The sequence below is a fragment of the Heterodontus francisci genome, chromosome 5 (genome assembly GCF_036365525.1).
Source record: "Heterodontus francisci isolate sHetFra1 chromosome 5, sHetFra1.hap1, whole genome shotgun sequence".
In the NCBI taxonomy this organism is placed as follows: domain Eukaryota; kingdom Metazoa; phylum Chordata; class Chondrichthyes; order Heterodontiformes; family Heterodontidae; genus Heterodontus; species Heterodontus francisci.
In genome coordinates, this window is record NC_090375.1 from 151,648,116 (window position 1) to 151,666,388 (window position 18,273).

Sequence of the window (18,273 nt, forward strand, 5' to 3'; positions counted from 1 at the left end):
GAGCACAGATAGTTGTAGACAAATCACAAAATGCTGAGATAACTGGGAAAACATAGCTGTGTCCTGAGCTGTTAGACTACAATTGTTCTTGTGTAGTTCTCACAATAACTTCAACCATTTCATTGATGTGGACATTGTAAGAGACAACTAAGTTGTAAAAGACTACTAATTTATTGCAAAGGTATTCTACTGATGCACTCTCGCCACATCTCTAGGTTAACTATGGGAATTCTGTTTTATAGTTATGTATAGATGAGGATTTGACTATTTCTTTTGGGTCTGCATGTCAAATTACAAGAGATACTCTGATGCAACAGATGTTGTGGAAATTATAGAACTCGGCATCAGTCTTTGAAGGAAAGCAGACTTTTAGGTCTGAGTTAATATTTTATTCATTCTTGGAATGTGGCCATCACTGGCAAGGCTGACATTTAGTGCTCGTGCCTAGTTGCCCTTGAGAGGATGGTGTTCTACTGCCTTGATCCTCTTCAGGCAATGTGGTGAAGATGCTTCCACAATGCTGTTTGGTAGGGAGTTCTAGGAGTTTGGCCTAGTGACGATGAAGGAACTGCAATATACATCCAAGTCAGGATGGTGCCTAACATGGATGGTGATGTATACATGCACCTTCTAGCCCTGCCTTTCTCGTTGTGGAGGTTGTGGGTTTGGGAAGTGCTGCCAAAGAAGCCTTAGTCACTGTCCTGTAGATGCTACACACTGTAGCCACAGGGTGCTGGTGGTGAAATCAAGTGAAGTTCTTTGCTGTGAAGGGTGTTGAGCTTCTTGAGTGTTGTGGCTGCACCCATCTAAGTAAGTGGAGAGTATTCTGTTACTGGACTAGTAATCCAAAGACCAGGCTAATGCCCTGGGGTCATGGGTTCAAATCCCACCATGGCAAATGGTGAAATTTGAATTCAATTCATAAATCTGGAATTAAAAGCTAGTCTAATGGTGACCATGAAACCATTGTCGATTGTTGTAAAAACTCACTAATGTCCTTTAGGGACGGAAATCTGCTGTCCTTACCTGATCTGGCTTACATGTGACTCCAGACCCACAGCAAGGTGGTTGACTCTTGAGCACTCTCTGAAATGGACCAGCACACCACTCAGTTCAAGGGAAATTAAGGATGGGCAATAAATGATGGCTTAGCCAGCAACGCCCACATCCCACAAATGAATATAAAGAAAAACACTGCTCATTTGTATCTTTTAGGTGGTGGAGAGGCTTTGTGGAATCAGGAAGTGATCTACTTACCACAGAATATCTAGCCTCTGATCTAGTAGCCAAGGTATTTATATGGTTGGTCCAGTTGAGTTTGTGGTCAATGGTGTGACCCCCTCTCGCCCACAGAATGTTGACAGTGGTAATGCCATTGTATGTTATGGGGAGATGGTTAAGTTCCCGCTTAGTGGAGATGGTCATTGTCTGACACCGAATGATACCTGCCACATATGAGCCCATCCCTGCTATATGCCTGAAAACTGCAAAAATTAGCAAGCAGCCCATCCCTGACCTTATGATGGAGGGAAGGTTATTGATATCCTGAGAAACTCGTGCAGCGATGATCTGTTGCTGAAATGATCGGCCTCAAACAACTACAGTCATCTATCTTTGTGGCAGGTATGACTCCAGCCGCTTGAGAATTTTCCTCCTAATCTCCATTGATTTCAGTTTTATTCAGGCTCCTTGATGCAACACTTGGTCAAATGCTGCCTTTATGTCAAGGGCAGTCACTCTCACCACACCTCTGGAATACATAGGAACAGGAGTAGGCCATTTAGCCCCTGATCCTTTTCCACCATTCACTGTGATCATGACTGTTCTGCAACCTAACTCCATCCCTTCATACCATTGGCTAACAAAATTCTATCAATCTCTAATTTGAAATTAACAATTGATCTAGCATCAATTACCATTTGCAGGAGAGAGTTCCAAACTTCTACCATCCTTAGTTGTTTCCTAATTTCATGCCTGAAAGGTTTTGCTGGAATTTTTAGACTATGCCTCCTAGTCCTTGACTCCTCAACCAGCGGAAATAGTTTCTCTCCACCATGTCTGTTCCCCTTAAAATCTTGAAAACACTGATCAAATCATCCCTTCATGTTCTAAATTCAGCCCTGTTGTCCATGTTTGGACCAAGGTTGTAATGAGGTCTGGAGATGCGTGGTGCAGGATGAACCCAAACTGGTATTTGGTAAGTAAGTGCTGCTTGGATAGTACTGTTGATTACTTCTTCCATCATTTTGCTGACGATTGAGAGTAAGGGGATAGGATGGTAATTGGCCAAGTTGGATTTCTGGCAATTTTCCACAGTTTCTGATGATAGAGAGTGGTACAGACACTGTCTTCAGCTGGGGGCAGGGTAATCATCCTAATTCAAATGGTTAGATAGGGTGGCAGCAGGGGTCCAGAAACAAAGTGCTATCCTGCACCCCAGCAGCAGTCAGTGTCATTACTTCTCTGTGTTGTCAGGGTTATCAGTGAGAGATCACATGCAATATTTCTAAGATAGGTGTACCTCATTTTTTTTGGATGAAGAATACTTCCAGGGGATGCTTTTGAGATTGAAGGGAGTGTTTTCATGAGACAGCTGTACCAGGAAGTTTTGACCCCAGGAGTGTAGATATGTCAGCTTTTACAGGGCATAAAAATATAATGCTATTAAAGATCAGTTTGGTACATCATTACATCAGTAGCCGGCAATAGACTTTTAAGGAGCTCTATTTAACATTCGAAAGTTTTTTTACAAAGATTTATGTTTGAATAAGTAAACTACCAAAGGGAACATACCGACTCTGACCTGTTCCAGTACAATCACTATATATCCTCCTTTGTTATCTTTCTCTGATGCCACCAGTCTCCTTCCTGATGTGCCCCAGGGCTTCATCCTTAGTCTTGTTTCTGTCCATCCTACTGTGTCTCAGTGTCAGCTTCCACAAATATACCAATGATGCCCAATACAGCTTTTTGATCACTACCACTGACTGCAGCGCTTTGCTGTTGCTGCCTGATTCCATGGCCACAACAATTCATGGGTAATCTGAAATGTCTCAGCTCAATACTGTCAAAACTGAAACCCTCTGTTCAGTGTCACTAGTAACAACATGCTTCTGACCTCATAACTGCCTGACTGCTCTGAGTATCTGTAAATCCATCATGATGCATTATTAAGGGGACCTCTTGCCTCAGATGGCTCAGATGTGCTTAATGCTGCTTGGACCCTCCATGTAACTGCATGGTTCTTGAGACAATTTGTCAAAGTATACAGTGTTTCCTCATTTCAGTTATGCACCAGAAAAATTTCAAGCATTAAGCCAAAACTGTCATTGGTGGCAGCATAATGATTGCAATTCCTTGATTTGAGATACTGCAGCTTTCCTGAATTATCTGCATTATTTATTAAATCAAGGGCCATTATTGAAGAGAAGCTATTACAGCTAAGAACCTGCCAATGAAAGAAAATTCAGTTGGTTAATGAAGCATTTGAGCAACAAACTGTGTGGTTACCTGGGATTTGAGCCATCTTTGCACAACATATGGTAGCCACATTTGGATGAGTTATGATCTTAAGTGGCTTATACTTGAGACTTACCTTGTCTACCATGGAGAATAAGCTCTGTCAGCCTTCCAATTTGGTTTGGCATGCAGATCAAGCCCAAAGTTCGTGCATAAAATTGTTCTGAGTTTCATTTGTCTCAAGGGAATTAAGGTACAGAAATGTTACTCCTCATTGCATGCTTCTTCCATCAAAGATTCAGTGTCCCTGACACACACGATGGTGTGCAGGAAGTGCATCCATCTGCAGCTACTGACTACCCGCATTACGGAGCTGGAGCTGCGGGTGGATTCACTGTGGAGCATCCGCGATGCTGAGGACGTTGTGGATAGCACGTTTAGTGAGGTGGTCACACCGCAGGTAATGGCTGCACAGGCAGAAAAGAGATGGGTGACCACCAGACGGAGTAGTAGGCGCAGGCAGGTAATGCAGGAGTCCCCTGTGGCCATCCCCCTCTCAAACAGATATACCACTTTGGATACTGTTGGGGGGATGACCTCCCAGGGGAAAGCAGCAACAGCCAAGTTTGTGGCACCACGGAGGGCTCTGCTGCACAACAGGGGAGGAAAAGGGTTGGAAGAGCTATAGTGATAGGGGATTCTATGGTAAGGGGTGCAGATAGGCGTTTCTGTGGCCGCAAATGAGACTCCAGGATGGTATGTTGCCTCCCTGATGCGAGGGTCAAGGGTGTCGCGGAGCGGCTGCAGGACATTCTGAAAGGGGAGGGTGAGCAGCCAGAGGTTGTGGTCCATATTGGTACTAAGGACATAGGCAGGAAAAGAGGTGAGGTCCTGCAAAATGAATATAGGGAGTTAGGCAGAAGGTTAAAAAGCAGGACCTCCAGGGTTGTAATCTCAGGATTACTCCCTGTGCCACGTGCTAGTGAGGGTAGGAATAGGAGGATTAGGCAAATGAATGCATGGCTGAAGAACTGGTGTAGGCGGGAGGGCTTCAGCTACTTGGATCATTGGGATCTCTTCTGGTGCAGAGGTGACCTGAACAAGAAGGACGGGTTGCATCTAAACTGGAGGGGGGACCAATATCCTTGCGGGGAGGTTTGCTAGCACTACTCGGGAGGGTTGAAACTAGTCTTGCAGAGGGGTGGGACCCAAAGTAGTAGTCTCTCAGATGAGATAGTTGAGGCAAATGTAGAGGTTAAAGCAAGCAAGTCCAGTAGGCAGGGCAGGGAGCGTGGAAGGTTTGGTAGGCTAAACTGCATTTACTTTCATGCAAGAAGCCTTACAGGTAAGGCAGATGAACTCAGAGCATGGATCGGTACATGGGATTGTGATGTTATAGCTATCACGGAAACGTGGTTGAGGGATGGGCAGAACTGGCAGCTCAATGTTCCGGGGTACCGATCTTTCCGGCGTGACAGAGGTGGAGGTAAGAGAGGAGGGGGAGTTGCACTATTGATTAGGGAGGACATCACGGCAGTATTTAGAGAGGATATCCCGGGGGGAATGTCCAGCAAGGCCATATGGGTAGAACTTAGAAATAAGAAAGGGGTGATCACTTTGATGGGATTATACTATAGGCCCCCCAATAGTCAGAGGGAAGTGGAGGAGCATATATGCAGGAAAATCACAGATAGGTGTAGGAATTATAGGGTTGTAATAGGAGGTGATTTTAACTTCCCTAATATTGACTGGGACTGCCTTAGTGCTAAGGGATCAGATGGGGAAAAATTTGTTAAGTGTGTCCAGGATAGTTTTCTGAAGCAATATGTGGATGGCCCTACTAGAGAAGGGGCTACACTCGACCTCCTCTTAGGAAATGATGGGCAGGTGGTTGATGTGTCAGTGGGGCAGCACTTTGGGACCAGTGACCATAACTCTATTAGCTTCAAGATAGTTACGGAAAAGGATTGGACTGGTCCTCAGGTTGAAGTCCTAAATTGGGGGAAGGCTAATTTAGATGGCATCAGACAGGAACTCTCAAAAGTTGAATGGGAGAGGCTGTTTACAGGTAAAGGGATGTCTGGCAAGTGAGAGGCTTTTAAAAGTGAGATAGGAAGAGTTCAGGGCTGGAATGTTCCTGTTAGATGGAAGGGCAAGGCTGGCAAGTTTAGGGAACCTTGGTTGACGAGGGATATTGAGGGTCTGGTCAGGACAAAGAAGGAGGCATATGTCAGGTATAGACAGCTGGGATCGAGCGAGTCCCTCGAGGAGTATAGGGGATGTAGGAGTACACTTAAGAAGGAAATTAGGAGGGCGAAAAGGGGGCATGAGATTTCCCTGGCAGATAAGATAAAGGAGAATCCTAAAAGATTCTATAAGTATATTAAGAGTAAACGGGTAGCTAGGGAGAGAGTAGGTCCCCTTAAGGATCAGTGTGGCAATCTATGTGTGGAGCCACGGGAAATGGGCAAGGTATTAAATGAATATTTCTCGTCCGTATTTACCGTAGAGAAGTTCATGGAAGCTAGTGAGTTCAAGGGAGGGAACACCGATATCCTGGAGCATATCAACATTACAAAGGAGGAGGTGTTGGAGGCTTTGAAGCGCATTAAGGTGGATAAATCCCCAGGGCCTGACCAGGTGTATCCTAGGATGCTATGGGAAGCAAGGGAGGAGATTGCTGGGGCCCTGGCAGACATCTGTTTATCATCGTTGGCCACGGGTGAGGTGCCAGAAGACTGGAGGATATCTAATGTTGTGCCTTTATTTAAGAAGGGCAGCAGGGATCTACAGGCCGGTGAGCCTTACATCAGTGGTGGGAAAGTTATTGGAAGGGATTCTGTGAGACAGGATTTATATGCATCTGGAAAGGCATGGTCTGATTAGGGATAGTCAGCATAGCTTTGTGTGTGGGAAATCATGTCTCACGAATTTGATTGAGGTTTTCGAGGAGGTGACCAAGAGGATTGACGAGGGCAGGGCGATGGACGTTGTCTACATGGACTTTAGCAAGGCCTTTGACAAGGGCCCGCATGGTAGGCTGGTCCAGAAGGTTTGAACACGTGGGATCCAGGGTGAGCTAGCAAATTGGATACAAAATTGGCTTGGTGATAGGAGGCAGAGGGTGCTAGTGGAGGGTTGTTTTTCAGAATGGAGGTCGGTGACCAGTGGGTGTGCCGCAGGGATCGGTGCTGGGCCCTCTGTTGTTTGTCATATATATTAATGACTTGGATGTGGATGTAAGGGGCATGATTAGTAAGTTTGCAGATGACACCAAAATTGGTGGTATAGTGGACAGTGAAGAAGGTTGTCTAAGGTTACAACAGGATAGAGATAATCTGGAAAAGTGGGCAAGGGATTGGCAAATGGAATTTAACGCAGACAAGTGTGAAGTTATGCATTTTGGAAAGTTAAACCAGTGCAGGACATATACAGTGAATGGCAGGGCCCTGGGGAGTGTTGTTGAGCAGAGAAACCTTGGGGTGCAAGTACATAATTCGCTGAAAGCAACACAGGTAGACAGGGTGGTGAAGAAGGCGTATGGCATGCTTGCCTTCATTGGCCGAGGCATTGAGTACAAGAGTTGGGACGTCATGTTACAGTCATACATGACGTTGGTTAGGCCGCATTTGGAGTACTGTGTGCAGTTCTGGTTGCCGCACTACAGGAAAGATGTGATTAAGTTAGAGAGGGTGCAGAAAAGATTCACAAGGATGTTGCCTGGTTTGGAGGACTTGAGTTATAAAGAGAGATTGGATAGGCAGGGTCTGTTTTCCCTGGAGCGAAGGAGGCTGAGAGGGAACATGATGGAGGTATATAAAATTAAGAGGCATAGATAGGGTAGATAGCCAGAGGCTGTTTCCCATGGTAGGGGTGACTAAAGCTAGAGGGCATAGATTTAAGGTGAGAGGGAGGAGGTTTAAAGGGGATCAAAGGGGTAAATTTTTCACACAAAGAATCGTGGGTATCTGGAATGAGCTGCCTGAGGAGGTGGTGGAGGCAGGAACAGTAGCGACATTTAAGAGGCATCTGGACAGGTACTTGAATGAGCAAGGCATAGAGGGATATGGAATTAATGCAGGCAGATGGGATTAGCATAGATAGGCATTATGGTTGGCATGGATGTGGTGGGCCGAAGGGCCTGTTTCTATGCTGTACGACTCTATGACTACCCTATCTGTGCCCCTCATAATTTTGTACACCTCAATCAGGTCCCTCCTCAGCCTTCTCTGCTCTAAGGGAAACAACCCTAGCCTATCCAGTCTCTTCTCATAGCTGAAATGCTCCAGCCCAGGCAACATCCTGGTGAATCTCCTCTGCACCTTCTCCAGTGCAATAACATCCTTCCGATAGTGTGCTGACCAGAACTGTACACAGTACTCCAGCTGTCGCCTACCTAGCTTTTTGTACAGCTCCATCATAACCTCCCTGCTCTTATATGCTATGCCTCGGCTAATAAAGGCAAGTATCCCATATGCCTTCCTAATCACTTTATCTCCTTGTGTTGCTGCCTTCAGTGATCTATGGACAAGTACCCTCTGATCCTCTGTACTTCCTAGGGTCCTACCATCCATTGTATATTCCCTTGCCTTGTTACTCCTCCCAAAATGCTACACCTCACACTTCTCAGGATTAAATTCCATCTGCCACTGCTCTGCCCATTTTACCAGCCCATCTGTATGTCCTTTAATCTAAGGCTTTCCTCCTCACTGTTGAGAAAAGACTTATTGGACTAGCTGTGTAAAAGACATCAAACTAGGCGCATGCATAGTCAAGGGTTTATACCACAAACTTTGGAATATTGTAGAGTCTGTTGAATTTCAAAATTAAATCAATTTTATAATGTAATTGGTTTCAGCTTGCTATAATTTGCAGAGTGTTGATTAATCATAGCTTCTGCTCATTATAGTTTTGGTTAACCAGTAAATATTTGTCATCTATTACTGTGCTGCCACATAATTTCTTAACAGTTGAAGGATTTTTTAAATATATGTCTTAATTTTATAAAATACACCCTCATGAAGAATTCTCTTATATTTTTAAAATCAACTTAATAGAATATTGCAGTAATATTTTTACTAATGAGTACCTCTGGTTGAAAAGATGACTGTAGTGTACCTAAAGAAATGACAAGCAGTATTGGTACCTCCATTCAAACTTGTTCTGATTGCAATTGTGGTCTGATGCTTTGTTTCAGAGAGTATTTTTTTTTCAACAGCTGGATGATGACTCATTGAAACACATTCAGGTTCACTGTCCAGAGCTAGTGACACTTAATTTGCAGGCATGTTCAGTAAGTATTTATTGGTTTGCTTCAAATTTTAGTTAAATTGTATTTTCTTTCAATAGAAACTGGTTTTAGTTCTGGTGTTCATATTTGACAGATTTACTGCTGAGATCCTAATTAGTCGGAACATCTCCGTTATGTAATACAGAAGGCGTTGCACACCCACATATATATACTCATAACTTCCACTTTAATTAAATATTGATTATCAAAAATCTATGGATCTCCATTTGTTATCTGTGATTACCATTGACTTGATGTAGAATAATACCTATGCAACATGAGCTTTGTGGGGTGTTTGGTGAAGCGGTGGGGGGGTGGTGGTGGATGGTGGGGTGAAGAGGAAGAGAAACAAAGTCACAGTGTTCACTTGTGTTCAGAGTTGTGCCCACCCAAATTTTCCAAAAGTGCAAGGGAGGTTAAATGTGGTTTTTGTCTTCCCCTGTTTGGTTGCACCTGCATTACTTACAATTCCCTGGTTGAGGATGAGGTAAGTGTTTTGAATGTTTTGGCCAGAACTACCGCTGATCCACTCAGTGGAATGTGCAAAAGAGTGTTCAGGGTGAACTGACTGAAGATTTTTCCCTCTTTTGTAATGACATATGCTATTTCAACTGTCTTTCCTCAAATAACATTATAGTTTTGTTCCTGATGACTTTTTTTTAATTCATTCATGGGATGTAGGCATCACTGGCTAGGCCAGCATTTATTGTCCATCCCTAATTGCCCTTGAGAAGGTGGTGGTGAGCTGCGTTCTTGAACCGCTGCAGTCCATTTGGGGTAGGTATACCCACAGTGCTGTTAGGAAAGGAGTTCCAGGATTTTGACCCAGCGACAGTGAAGGAATGGCAATATAGTTCCAAGTCAGGATGGTGTGTGACTTGGAGGGGAACTTGCAGGTGGTGTTCCCATGTATTTGCTGCCCTTGTCCTTCTAGTTGGTAGAGGTCGCGGGTTTGGAAGGTGCTGTCTAAGGAGCCTTGGTGCATTGCTGCAGTGCATCTTGTGGATGGTACACACTGCTGCCACTGTGCGTCAGTGGTGGAGGGAGTGAATGTTTGTAGATGGGGTGCCAATCAAGCGGGCTGGTGTCGAGCTTCTTGAGTGTTGTTGGAGCTGCACCCATCCAGACAAATGGAGAGTATTCCATCACACTCCTAACTTGTGCCTTGTAGATGGTGGACAGGCTTTGGAGAGTCAGGAGGTGAGTTGCACATCTCAGGATTTCTAGCCTCTGACCTGCTCTTGTAGCCACAGTATTTATATGGCTACTCCAGTTCAGTTTCTGGTCAATGGTAGCCCCTAGGATGTTGATAGTGGGAGATTCAGCGATGGTAATGCCGTTGAATGTCAAGGGGAGATGGTTAGATTCTCTCTTGTTGGAGATGGACATTGCCTGGCACTTGTGTGGTGCGAATGTTACTTGCCACTTATCAGCCCAAGCCTAGATATTGTCCAGGTCTTGCTGCATTTCTACACGGACTGCTTCAGTATCTGAGGAGTCAAGAATGATGCTGAACATTGTGCAATCATCAGCGAACATCCCCACTTCTGACCTTATGATTGAAGGAAGGTCATTGATGAAGCAGCTGAAGATGGTTGGGCCTAGGACACTACCCTGAGGAACTCCTGCAGTGATGTCCTGGAGCTGAGATGATTGACCTCCAACAACCACAACCATCTTCCTTTGCGCTAGGTATGACTCCAACCAGAGGAGAGTTTTCCCCCTGATTCCCATTGACCTCAGTTTTGCTAGGGTTCCTTGATGCCATACTCTGTCAAATGCTGCCTTGATGTCAAGGGCAGTCACTCTCACCTCACCTCTTGAGTCCAGCTCTTTTGTCCATGTTTGAACCAAGGCTGTAATAAGGTCAGGAGCTGACTGGCCCTGACGGAACCCAAACTGAGCGTCACTGAGCAGGTTATTGCTAAGCAAGTGCTGACTAAATTCCACGTCATGTTAATTGCAGTTTGATTCTATTAGAATCCAATTTTATACTTATATTGGTAATTAGTAATCTAAAACATGCGTGTTCTTCATTTGGGATCTCCAACTTCGCAGTTGGTTTGTCAGAAAGCATAAGTTCCAGGACTGGGAAGAAGAATCACCATTTTAACCCCCTTCACTCCCTTCCAGTGCAAAGGATCTGCCTGATCCACAAGAATAAGAACCCTGAAGGAGCCCCCATATTCCCTTGATACTTTTTAATAACTCTTGCTTGACTATTCAATGTAAGTGTCTGTTTTATTTGACAACCTCCTCCCTCTCCACTGCTGCTGCTGCATATCTAATCAAATCTTTTTGATATTTTTCATCAGTGTTTAAAAGTTATTGGTTAGAATCCTGCCTAGTGTGAGTAATAATGACTTTGCCTCAACCTTCTAAATATTGTCTTGCAACACTGTACATTTGCCTGGCCATGAGGGTGCCTTAAATGTCTTTTGGTAGCTGATGGCACTAAATCTGCTCAAACTTACCTGTGCCAAGAAATGCCATCTTGCAAGAGTGAACTCATCAGCAACTTGATTACTGCTCTCAATTCTAGACCACAGCCTCCTGTACTTGTGTATTGTATCAAACCAGCTCTATGAACTCCTTACTTCATGTGCTATCATGAGCATTGTGGCCTCCAAGGATATCAATTTATTCTTTGTGATAGGTGAACTCAAATGATCAGCCAGGAAGACTGCCACTGCTGCAGCTCCCACTCAAGATTTGGAGTACAAATCATTGAAAAGAAGAAGGATGACTCCTATTCTTCTTTGCAAGATCCTTAGTATGATCCTTTGATCAGGCGTTTTACATTTGTAATGCAAGAATGTCCAGAACCTGAATGTGACCATCAAGGAAGTTATTGTCGTAGACTAATGGCCTTGTAGTTACCACTGCATTAACCTTTGCGAGTCTTAACTTGGCCTCCTTCCTTAGGACCACAGCCAAAGAAGGATGGGCAAATGAGCAATGACCACTTCCAAGGTGGATCAACATTAGTTGAGTAGTTTTATGCAACTTCCACCACTTACTCAGCAGTAATTTGTCAGGTGCTGTGCCAAGACTGTAGTCATTGGTTGGGGGGTGGGGGAGGGGGGTCGTGGGGCACATTTCAATCATGTATCAGCTCAAATTTTCAACCTCAAACAGACTAGTTTTCATTTGATAGCCTGGCTTTTGAGAGGGATGCCATCCTTAATCACTGACAGTCGATACTCTAATTACTTCCAGGAAGTTATCCACAAATTCTACGTATTGATTCTGTCAAATTGCTAGGAGCAGAACAGATTTGTATTCGATTTGTAACTAACCTGATGTTCTAAAGGAGCTAATGACCCATAATTCTGTTTGCCTTCAAAGCAAATCACAGATGAAGGATTAGTAAGTGTTTGCAGAGGCTGCCACAAACTCCAATTTCTGTGTGTGTCTGGATGCGGAAACATTACTGATGCTTCCATAACTGCATTGGGATTGAATTGTCCAAGGCTAAAGTGAGTATGACCATCAGATCTGTAGTTCAACTTTATAAAAGCTCCCTGATGTTGAAAGCATAACTTTTATAGCTATCAAGTACTTGCACTAACTGCTACTTACATTTATAAAGTACCATAATGTAACAAAACATTAAACATTTCACAGTTGGGTGTTTGATCCAGTTCCAAAGGGGAAGGAATAATTCAGTTTCTATCCATTTTGATGTAACACCCTTGGGGAAGCATTAGCAAGAGATAGGCTATAAACAATGTTCGTCAGTCTCCATTTGCTATACTATATCCAGTTGGTCACTTAATCAGAGGATTACTGCACTTCAGAGTGTGCAGAAATGAGCAAAATTATGAATCTGTTTATTATGAATTGGGTATGTGGAAAGGGTAAGCAGGTCGCTTACTTTGGAAAATGGAAGAATTTGAGATGACCTAGCTGAACTTCTCAAAATTATGAAGATAATTGACAAAGTTGTTTCAAGCAAGTTAAACACTTAATGGAAGGAACCTAAGTTTAAAAAGAAATCCAGCATAAGGAGGGAATCAGGAAATCTTTTCTTTAGCAAATGGTGCTAATTGTATATTAATTATGCTTAATTGTAGGCAGGTGGTGGGTGTTAACTGAGATTTACACTTGCACCCCGGAATAGACACTGACTTAAACTGTAGTTGAGGTTAGGAGGTGCTGGTTTTTAATCTGCAATTCTAAATAAATGCTAATTGTGTAAAGATTGGCTCCAGTTATATCCTTCACCAACTGGCTTTCTGGAATATAACAAGGGCAATATCGAATAAATGACTCGAGAAGCCACCTACAAATGGAAGGTGAAGCAACTTTATTATTAGAGAGGAGAGATTGAGGAATATGGTGACATGATGAGTAGATGGGATTTAGAGTAACCATGTATGTTCATAATCATTGAATGATACTAATGGCTTTTTATTGCTAAATAAAATGGTGTGCTTATGTTTAAGATTAGCTGCTTTTCGAAATTTTAGAAAAGGATAAAATTATTTTTAACGCTGATTGGTCGAATTTTGTAGATTTGATAACATTACCATTTAGAAGGAATTGACTATGTTTCCATCAGATATATAACTAAAGATGTGTAGTTTAAAAGCCTAGAAACTGTATGGCCTTTAGCCCAATCTTCAGGATTGAGTTATAATCTAGTTATTAGATGCAAATTGGTCATTCTCTTCCCCAATTTTTCCCTCCCTCTTTTTCTTTCAAATCTTATTGCGGTATGGTCACACAGATTCTAGCAACCTTCCAATATTTCCTTCAAGTATGTTAATCATCTGCTTATCTTGATAATAACTGTTGTCTGCTTTTCAACAATGGATTGTATTCCAGCTTATTTCTTGCCTTTGCTCAACTCGTGTTCACACACTGTACATTGTTCGACACAAATTTGTTAATTCTCAGGATGTGGTGACGCTGGCAAGATTGTATTTATTACCCTCTCTAGTTGCCATGAGAAGTTGGTGATGGCTTTCTCCTTGAACAATGAAACCTTTGTTGTGTTGATGCTTCCGTGATGGTGTTGAGTAGAGAATTCCAGGATTTTGACTTAACAATGATGTGTCCAGTCAAGATGAAGTGAGACTTGGAGGGAAACTTGCCGGTGATGGTGTTCCCATGAAGTTGCCGTTTCTGTTCTTCTCTGTGGTAGAGGTTGCAGGACTGGGAAGTGTTGTTAAAGTAAGATTGGTAAGTTGCTGCAGTACATTCTGTAGAGAGTGTGCTGCCAGTAGAGATTGACCTCAGTGACAGGGGAACTGACCAAGTAGACTGATTTGTCCTAAAAGGTGTTAATCATCATAAGTGTTGGTGCCGCACCCATGAGGTGAGTGGTGAGTATTTCATTGCACTTGACTTGTGTCTCCACCTTCTATGAGGCTGAGTAAGGAGTTGGGTGTTGAGTCACACATTCCAGACTACCCAGCCTCTGCCTTTTTCTTGTTGATGTGGCTCTTCCAATTAAACTTCTGATCAATGATGGTGCCCAGGAAAGTTGTGTGTGACTCTGATGATGCTGTTGAAGATCTGGGATGGGCAGTTGGCTTTTTTCTTACTGAATACTTATCACCTGAGCAGGCACCCTGGTGATTTTTTTTTAATCTGCTCCTCACCGACACCCACCCTCCCTCCCAGACCTTATATGACTGAGTACCTCGACTGATGTTCCAGCTGAAATTCATCAACTCAACATCAACAGGGTATTAAATGTAAGACCACCATCATCTGAGTGGCTTAGGGCACCTGGAAGTTAATTGACATCACCACCCCCCTGCCCCCAACAACCCCCTGTCCTTGGTTATGGGGGACATTCTTACTAATCTCTAACCTATTTTGTGCACTCTGCTTTCTCCGACTTATTAATTCAGTATTATTTAGCATGATAATTTTTACCCCCAAAAATTTACTAACCTTGTTTTCATAATTGTATCCCTTTAAAGTCAATGTGTTCTGGAAGCATACACAAAAGACTCATTGTTGGATTTTCTAATTTTTGGCTTCTTTTTCCTCCTGAACTTGAGTTGAAGAAATGAGCTGTGAGTCAATGTATGTTTTCTTGAGTTAAAAGTAAAGCAGTGTTTGTAATCAGAAAACTTTGGATTTAATTGTGCTCGATTGATGAAATGCCTATCCCATTTGCAAGTACTTTCAGAACTGTCTCCAGAAGTTCCTCCTTGAAGTTCCTCCTCAAATTTTGGTTTCCATACAAGGAAGTGCAAGTAGGACACAATAGTTGTACCTTAGGATAAGCAGAAAATAGATAATGCTGAGAAAAAGTATTCTGTACTTTAATTGCTCATCTTGTGTTGAGTTGATATTGAAAGCACTTTATACTAAGAAAGGTATATGTTTCACATACTTTTTGATAATTACTGCAGATTTGAAGTGCATTGGTATAGTGAGTGAAATTGACCTAAAAAAAAAAGTGACTGGCCAATAAAATTGTGCTCACAGAAATCCCATTGTTTGAATTTGTTAACACATTTTTGATTATAAAGAACATGTAGATTAAAAAGAATTTCACTCCAATGATATATGGAGCGCTGATTTTAGAAATGATTTATGAGTGTTTTTGTAATTCTTCCAGGATCTTGGAGGTAGCACGATGTTCGCATTTGACAGATGCTGGTTTTACTGTTTTAGCTAGGGTAAGTTTTTTTTTTTTGGGATGCACGCTCTTGGCAGTCTTGGCTTTTACTGATTGTAGTTATTGTGCATAAAATACCATTTGCTAAAATGGAGCTATTGAATTGTTCCCCGGTCATGATGGCATCTCCATCACCAGTGGAGTAGGGGTGGATCTATGTCACTTTTGCTAGGAATAAATCATAAGACTAACTTTGAAGTTTTATCATTGTCATGACATTGGGGAGCATTGTCCATGTGAACTTTGCTGCTACTGTACTGTCTGTTAACAGAACCAAACCTGTGGGACCCTGGTTTGCTTTTCCCTGCACCAGTAAGGCATTCATGCCATTATTCTGCCAAATTATTCTCTTCCTGCATTTGTGAAAAGTTGTTAAAATGTGCTACCAATTGGTATTCTCCTCTTTGTCATTGTTCTGCTGAATTTATCTTTGTTCCACCATGTGCCACTTTCAAATGGCTTTTTTCACTGATTCTTCTCAAAGCATGAGAAACATTGCTCTAGGTCTGTCTTCATTTTTTGAGCTGTGCTCACCAGAACTTCACTTATTGGGTTCAATGTTGTTAACCTTGGGGTGGGTTCATGGTACAGCAGTTGCACTTATTGGTGCTGATCAGAGCAGATTGTCTCAGCTAGTTTGATAGTCAATGCCCTGATTGACATTGGAGCCTCTGTCAACATAATACAGCTTGGGTGCATTATTCTTCTCTTTCTTTACCCCTGTGCCCCAAAGGTTCTTGGTAGTCACCCTCATAGATGTTAAACTTCTAAGTTCTAGGGAGTTCAAAGCTCTTGTCTCCTGTTCACTGTAGGTCTTGGTCACTCTCCCACTTCCTACCTCTGCTAAGAGTTTGTATGGCTATCTAGAGCCCAATGCTCAGAGATGGTGCAGATATCTCTTGGCATTATTGACTAGAGATTTTAATTCCATTAATTCCTCTGTCTGAGAATGCAGTTAGTTTTGCTGAACCTGTCCCTCACGCAGCACTTAGTCTAGCATCAGAGTCCTGCCCCCAGAGATCTCCTAGCCTGTCAAGGCATGTAGGAGTTGGAATCAAGAGGTTGGTGAAATGAAGTGAGTGGATAACTGCCCTTTTACCAGAGAGGTATGCCTTTGATGTCAACTTTGAGCACCTATGTTTCAATTCTTCACTACTTTGGGAATCTTGAACTGGTAGCAATTCTTGCAGCTGTGACTGTCACATATAGCATAAGACAATATAAAATGGGCTTTCCATACTACGAAGCTAGCAGAGTTCAATACCTCCCAAAATATTGTGCAAAATCCATCTAATCTTGGATTTCAGATGCTTGAAGATCCTCAGAAGAGTGAGGTTCCGGGTGGTAATGGTGCTTCAGGTCATTCAGTTGCTGGGTCCAGGCGCCTGGCCACAGTCAACGTAAAGCATCTCAACTTGCCTGGTCACCGAAGGTTTGGTTTCCGGGTTTAAAGCTGCCAGCACAGAATGCCGACCTTTAACCTTTCTTTTTCCACCATAATATTCACTAAATGCTTCATTACCTGTAGATTTTCTACAGCTGGGCTTCTTGCACATCCATCCTTATCTGCATGGCTAGCTTGTGTGAGGTCCCTGTAAAGGCATCTTGGACGGCAGCTTCCAACACATGCTGCAACAAGAATCTTGCATTTATACAGTGCTTTTAATGTAGAAAAACATCCCTGCATGCTTTACGGAAGCATAATTTAAAAATAGGATGCTGAATCAGAGAAAGAAATATGAGAATTGATGATCAACAGATTGGTCAGAGATGGGTTTTGAGGTGGAGAGGCAAAGGATTTAGGGGAGGAATTAGATAGTGTGGGGCCTAGACAGTAGAAGGAATGGCTGCCAACAATGGAGTGAAGGAAGATGCACAGGAGGCCAGAGTCAGAGGGACAAAGTGTGATGACGGGATTGGAAGGCATAGAGCTGTAGAAGATATTGGAGGCATGAGACCATAAGAGATTTAAATAAAGGATGAGAACTTTGAATTTGAGGCTTGGCGGGAACCTTAAACCAATGTACTGGTATGATGAACAAATGGGAGTTGGTGCTGCATAGGTGACGGAGTTTTGGATGAGTTGAAGTTTATGGAGGGTATAGGATGGGAGGCCAGCCGTGAAGGCTTTGTAATGGTCGTGTCTGTAGGTGACAAAGGCTTGGATGAGGGTTTTTAGCACCAAATGAACTGAGATGGGAGTGAAGGCAGATGATATTGCAGTGGAATTAGGTACTCTTTGTGACGATGAGGATATGGGGTCAGAAACTCAGCTCTGGGTTGAATATGACACTGAGGTTATGAACAGTTTGGTTACACCTGAAGCTGTGGCCAGGAGGGGTGGAATTGGTGGTAAGGATGCAACGCTTTTGGTGGGAGCCAAAAACGATAGATTCACGTAAGATGCTTATCTTTATTAAATATAATAAATCTTGCTTGGAATCAAAGCAGGACCTGTTGCTTGCAGATTCCCTCTTTAGACAGCCCTGGGCAAAGTAGTCAGCCCCAAACTATATTTAAAAGAAATCTTTGAGAAGGGAATTGGAATGCAGCAGTTCATGGTCAATTGTAGCAGCCATCTTCATAATGTCAGGGCAAGACTACTTATGAGATCCCTGCAATAGCAGTCAAACCTTTCACCTGGTCATCATTCATCAGTCCTCCAGTGTCCCAGCGAGTGCAGATGGAACTTTGGATATCATTTGGTGATCTGGTGCAAAACATTCTTCAGATGTGCAGGCACAACCATTACCAACTTTGATGCAGTGAATTGTTTGGTACAGAGTTTGTGACAGGAGCCAAAGGTGATGGTTTCAACAAGATGCTTGGCTTCGTTAAATGTAGATACCACTGGACAGCAGAATGTACATAATTCAATAGA

At 42.9% G+C, this 18,273-nt stretch overlaps 1 protein-coding gene across 3 annotated transcripts in view; it reads left to right on the forward strand.

The window, feature by feature from the left end:
- fbxl2 (F-box and leucine-rich repeat protein 2) overlaps positions 1-18,273 on the forward strand; it is a 305,824-nt gene that overhangs the window by 213,953 nt on the left and 73,598 nt on the right. For all 3 annotated transcript variants that reach the window (XR_010975078.1, XM_068032240.1, XM_068032241.1), the window contains 3 exons: positions 8,678-8,752; positions 12,098-12,228; positions 15,333-15,393. Coding sequence is in view for 2 of the 3 variants with exons in the window: in XM_068032240.1 (XP_067888341.1) it covers positions 8,678-8,752; positions 12,098-12,228; positions 15,333-15,393 (267 nt within the window). In the remaining variant the exon portion in view is untranslated. The remainder of the gene's footprint in view (positions 1-8,677; positions 8,753-12,097; positions 12,229-15,332; positions 15,394-18,273) is intronic.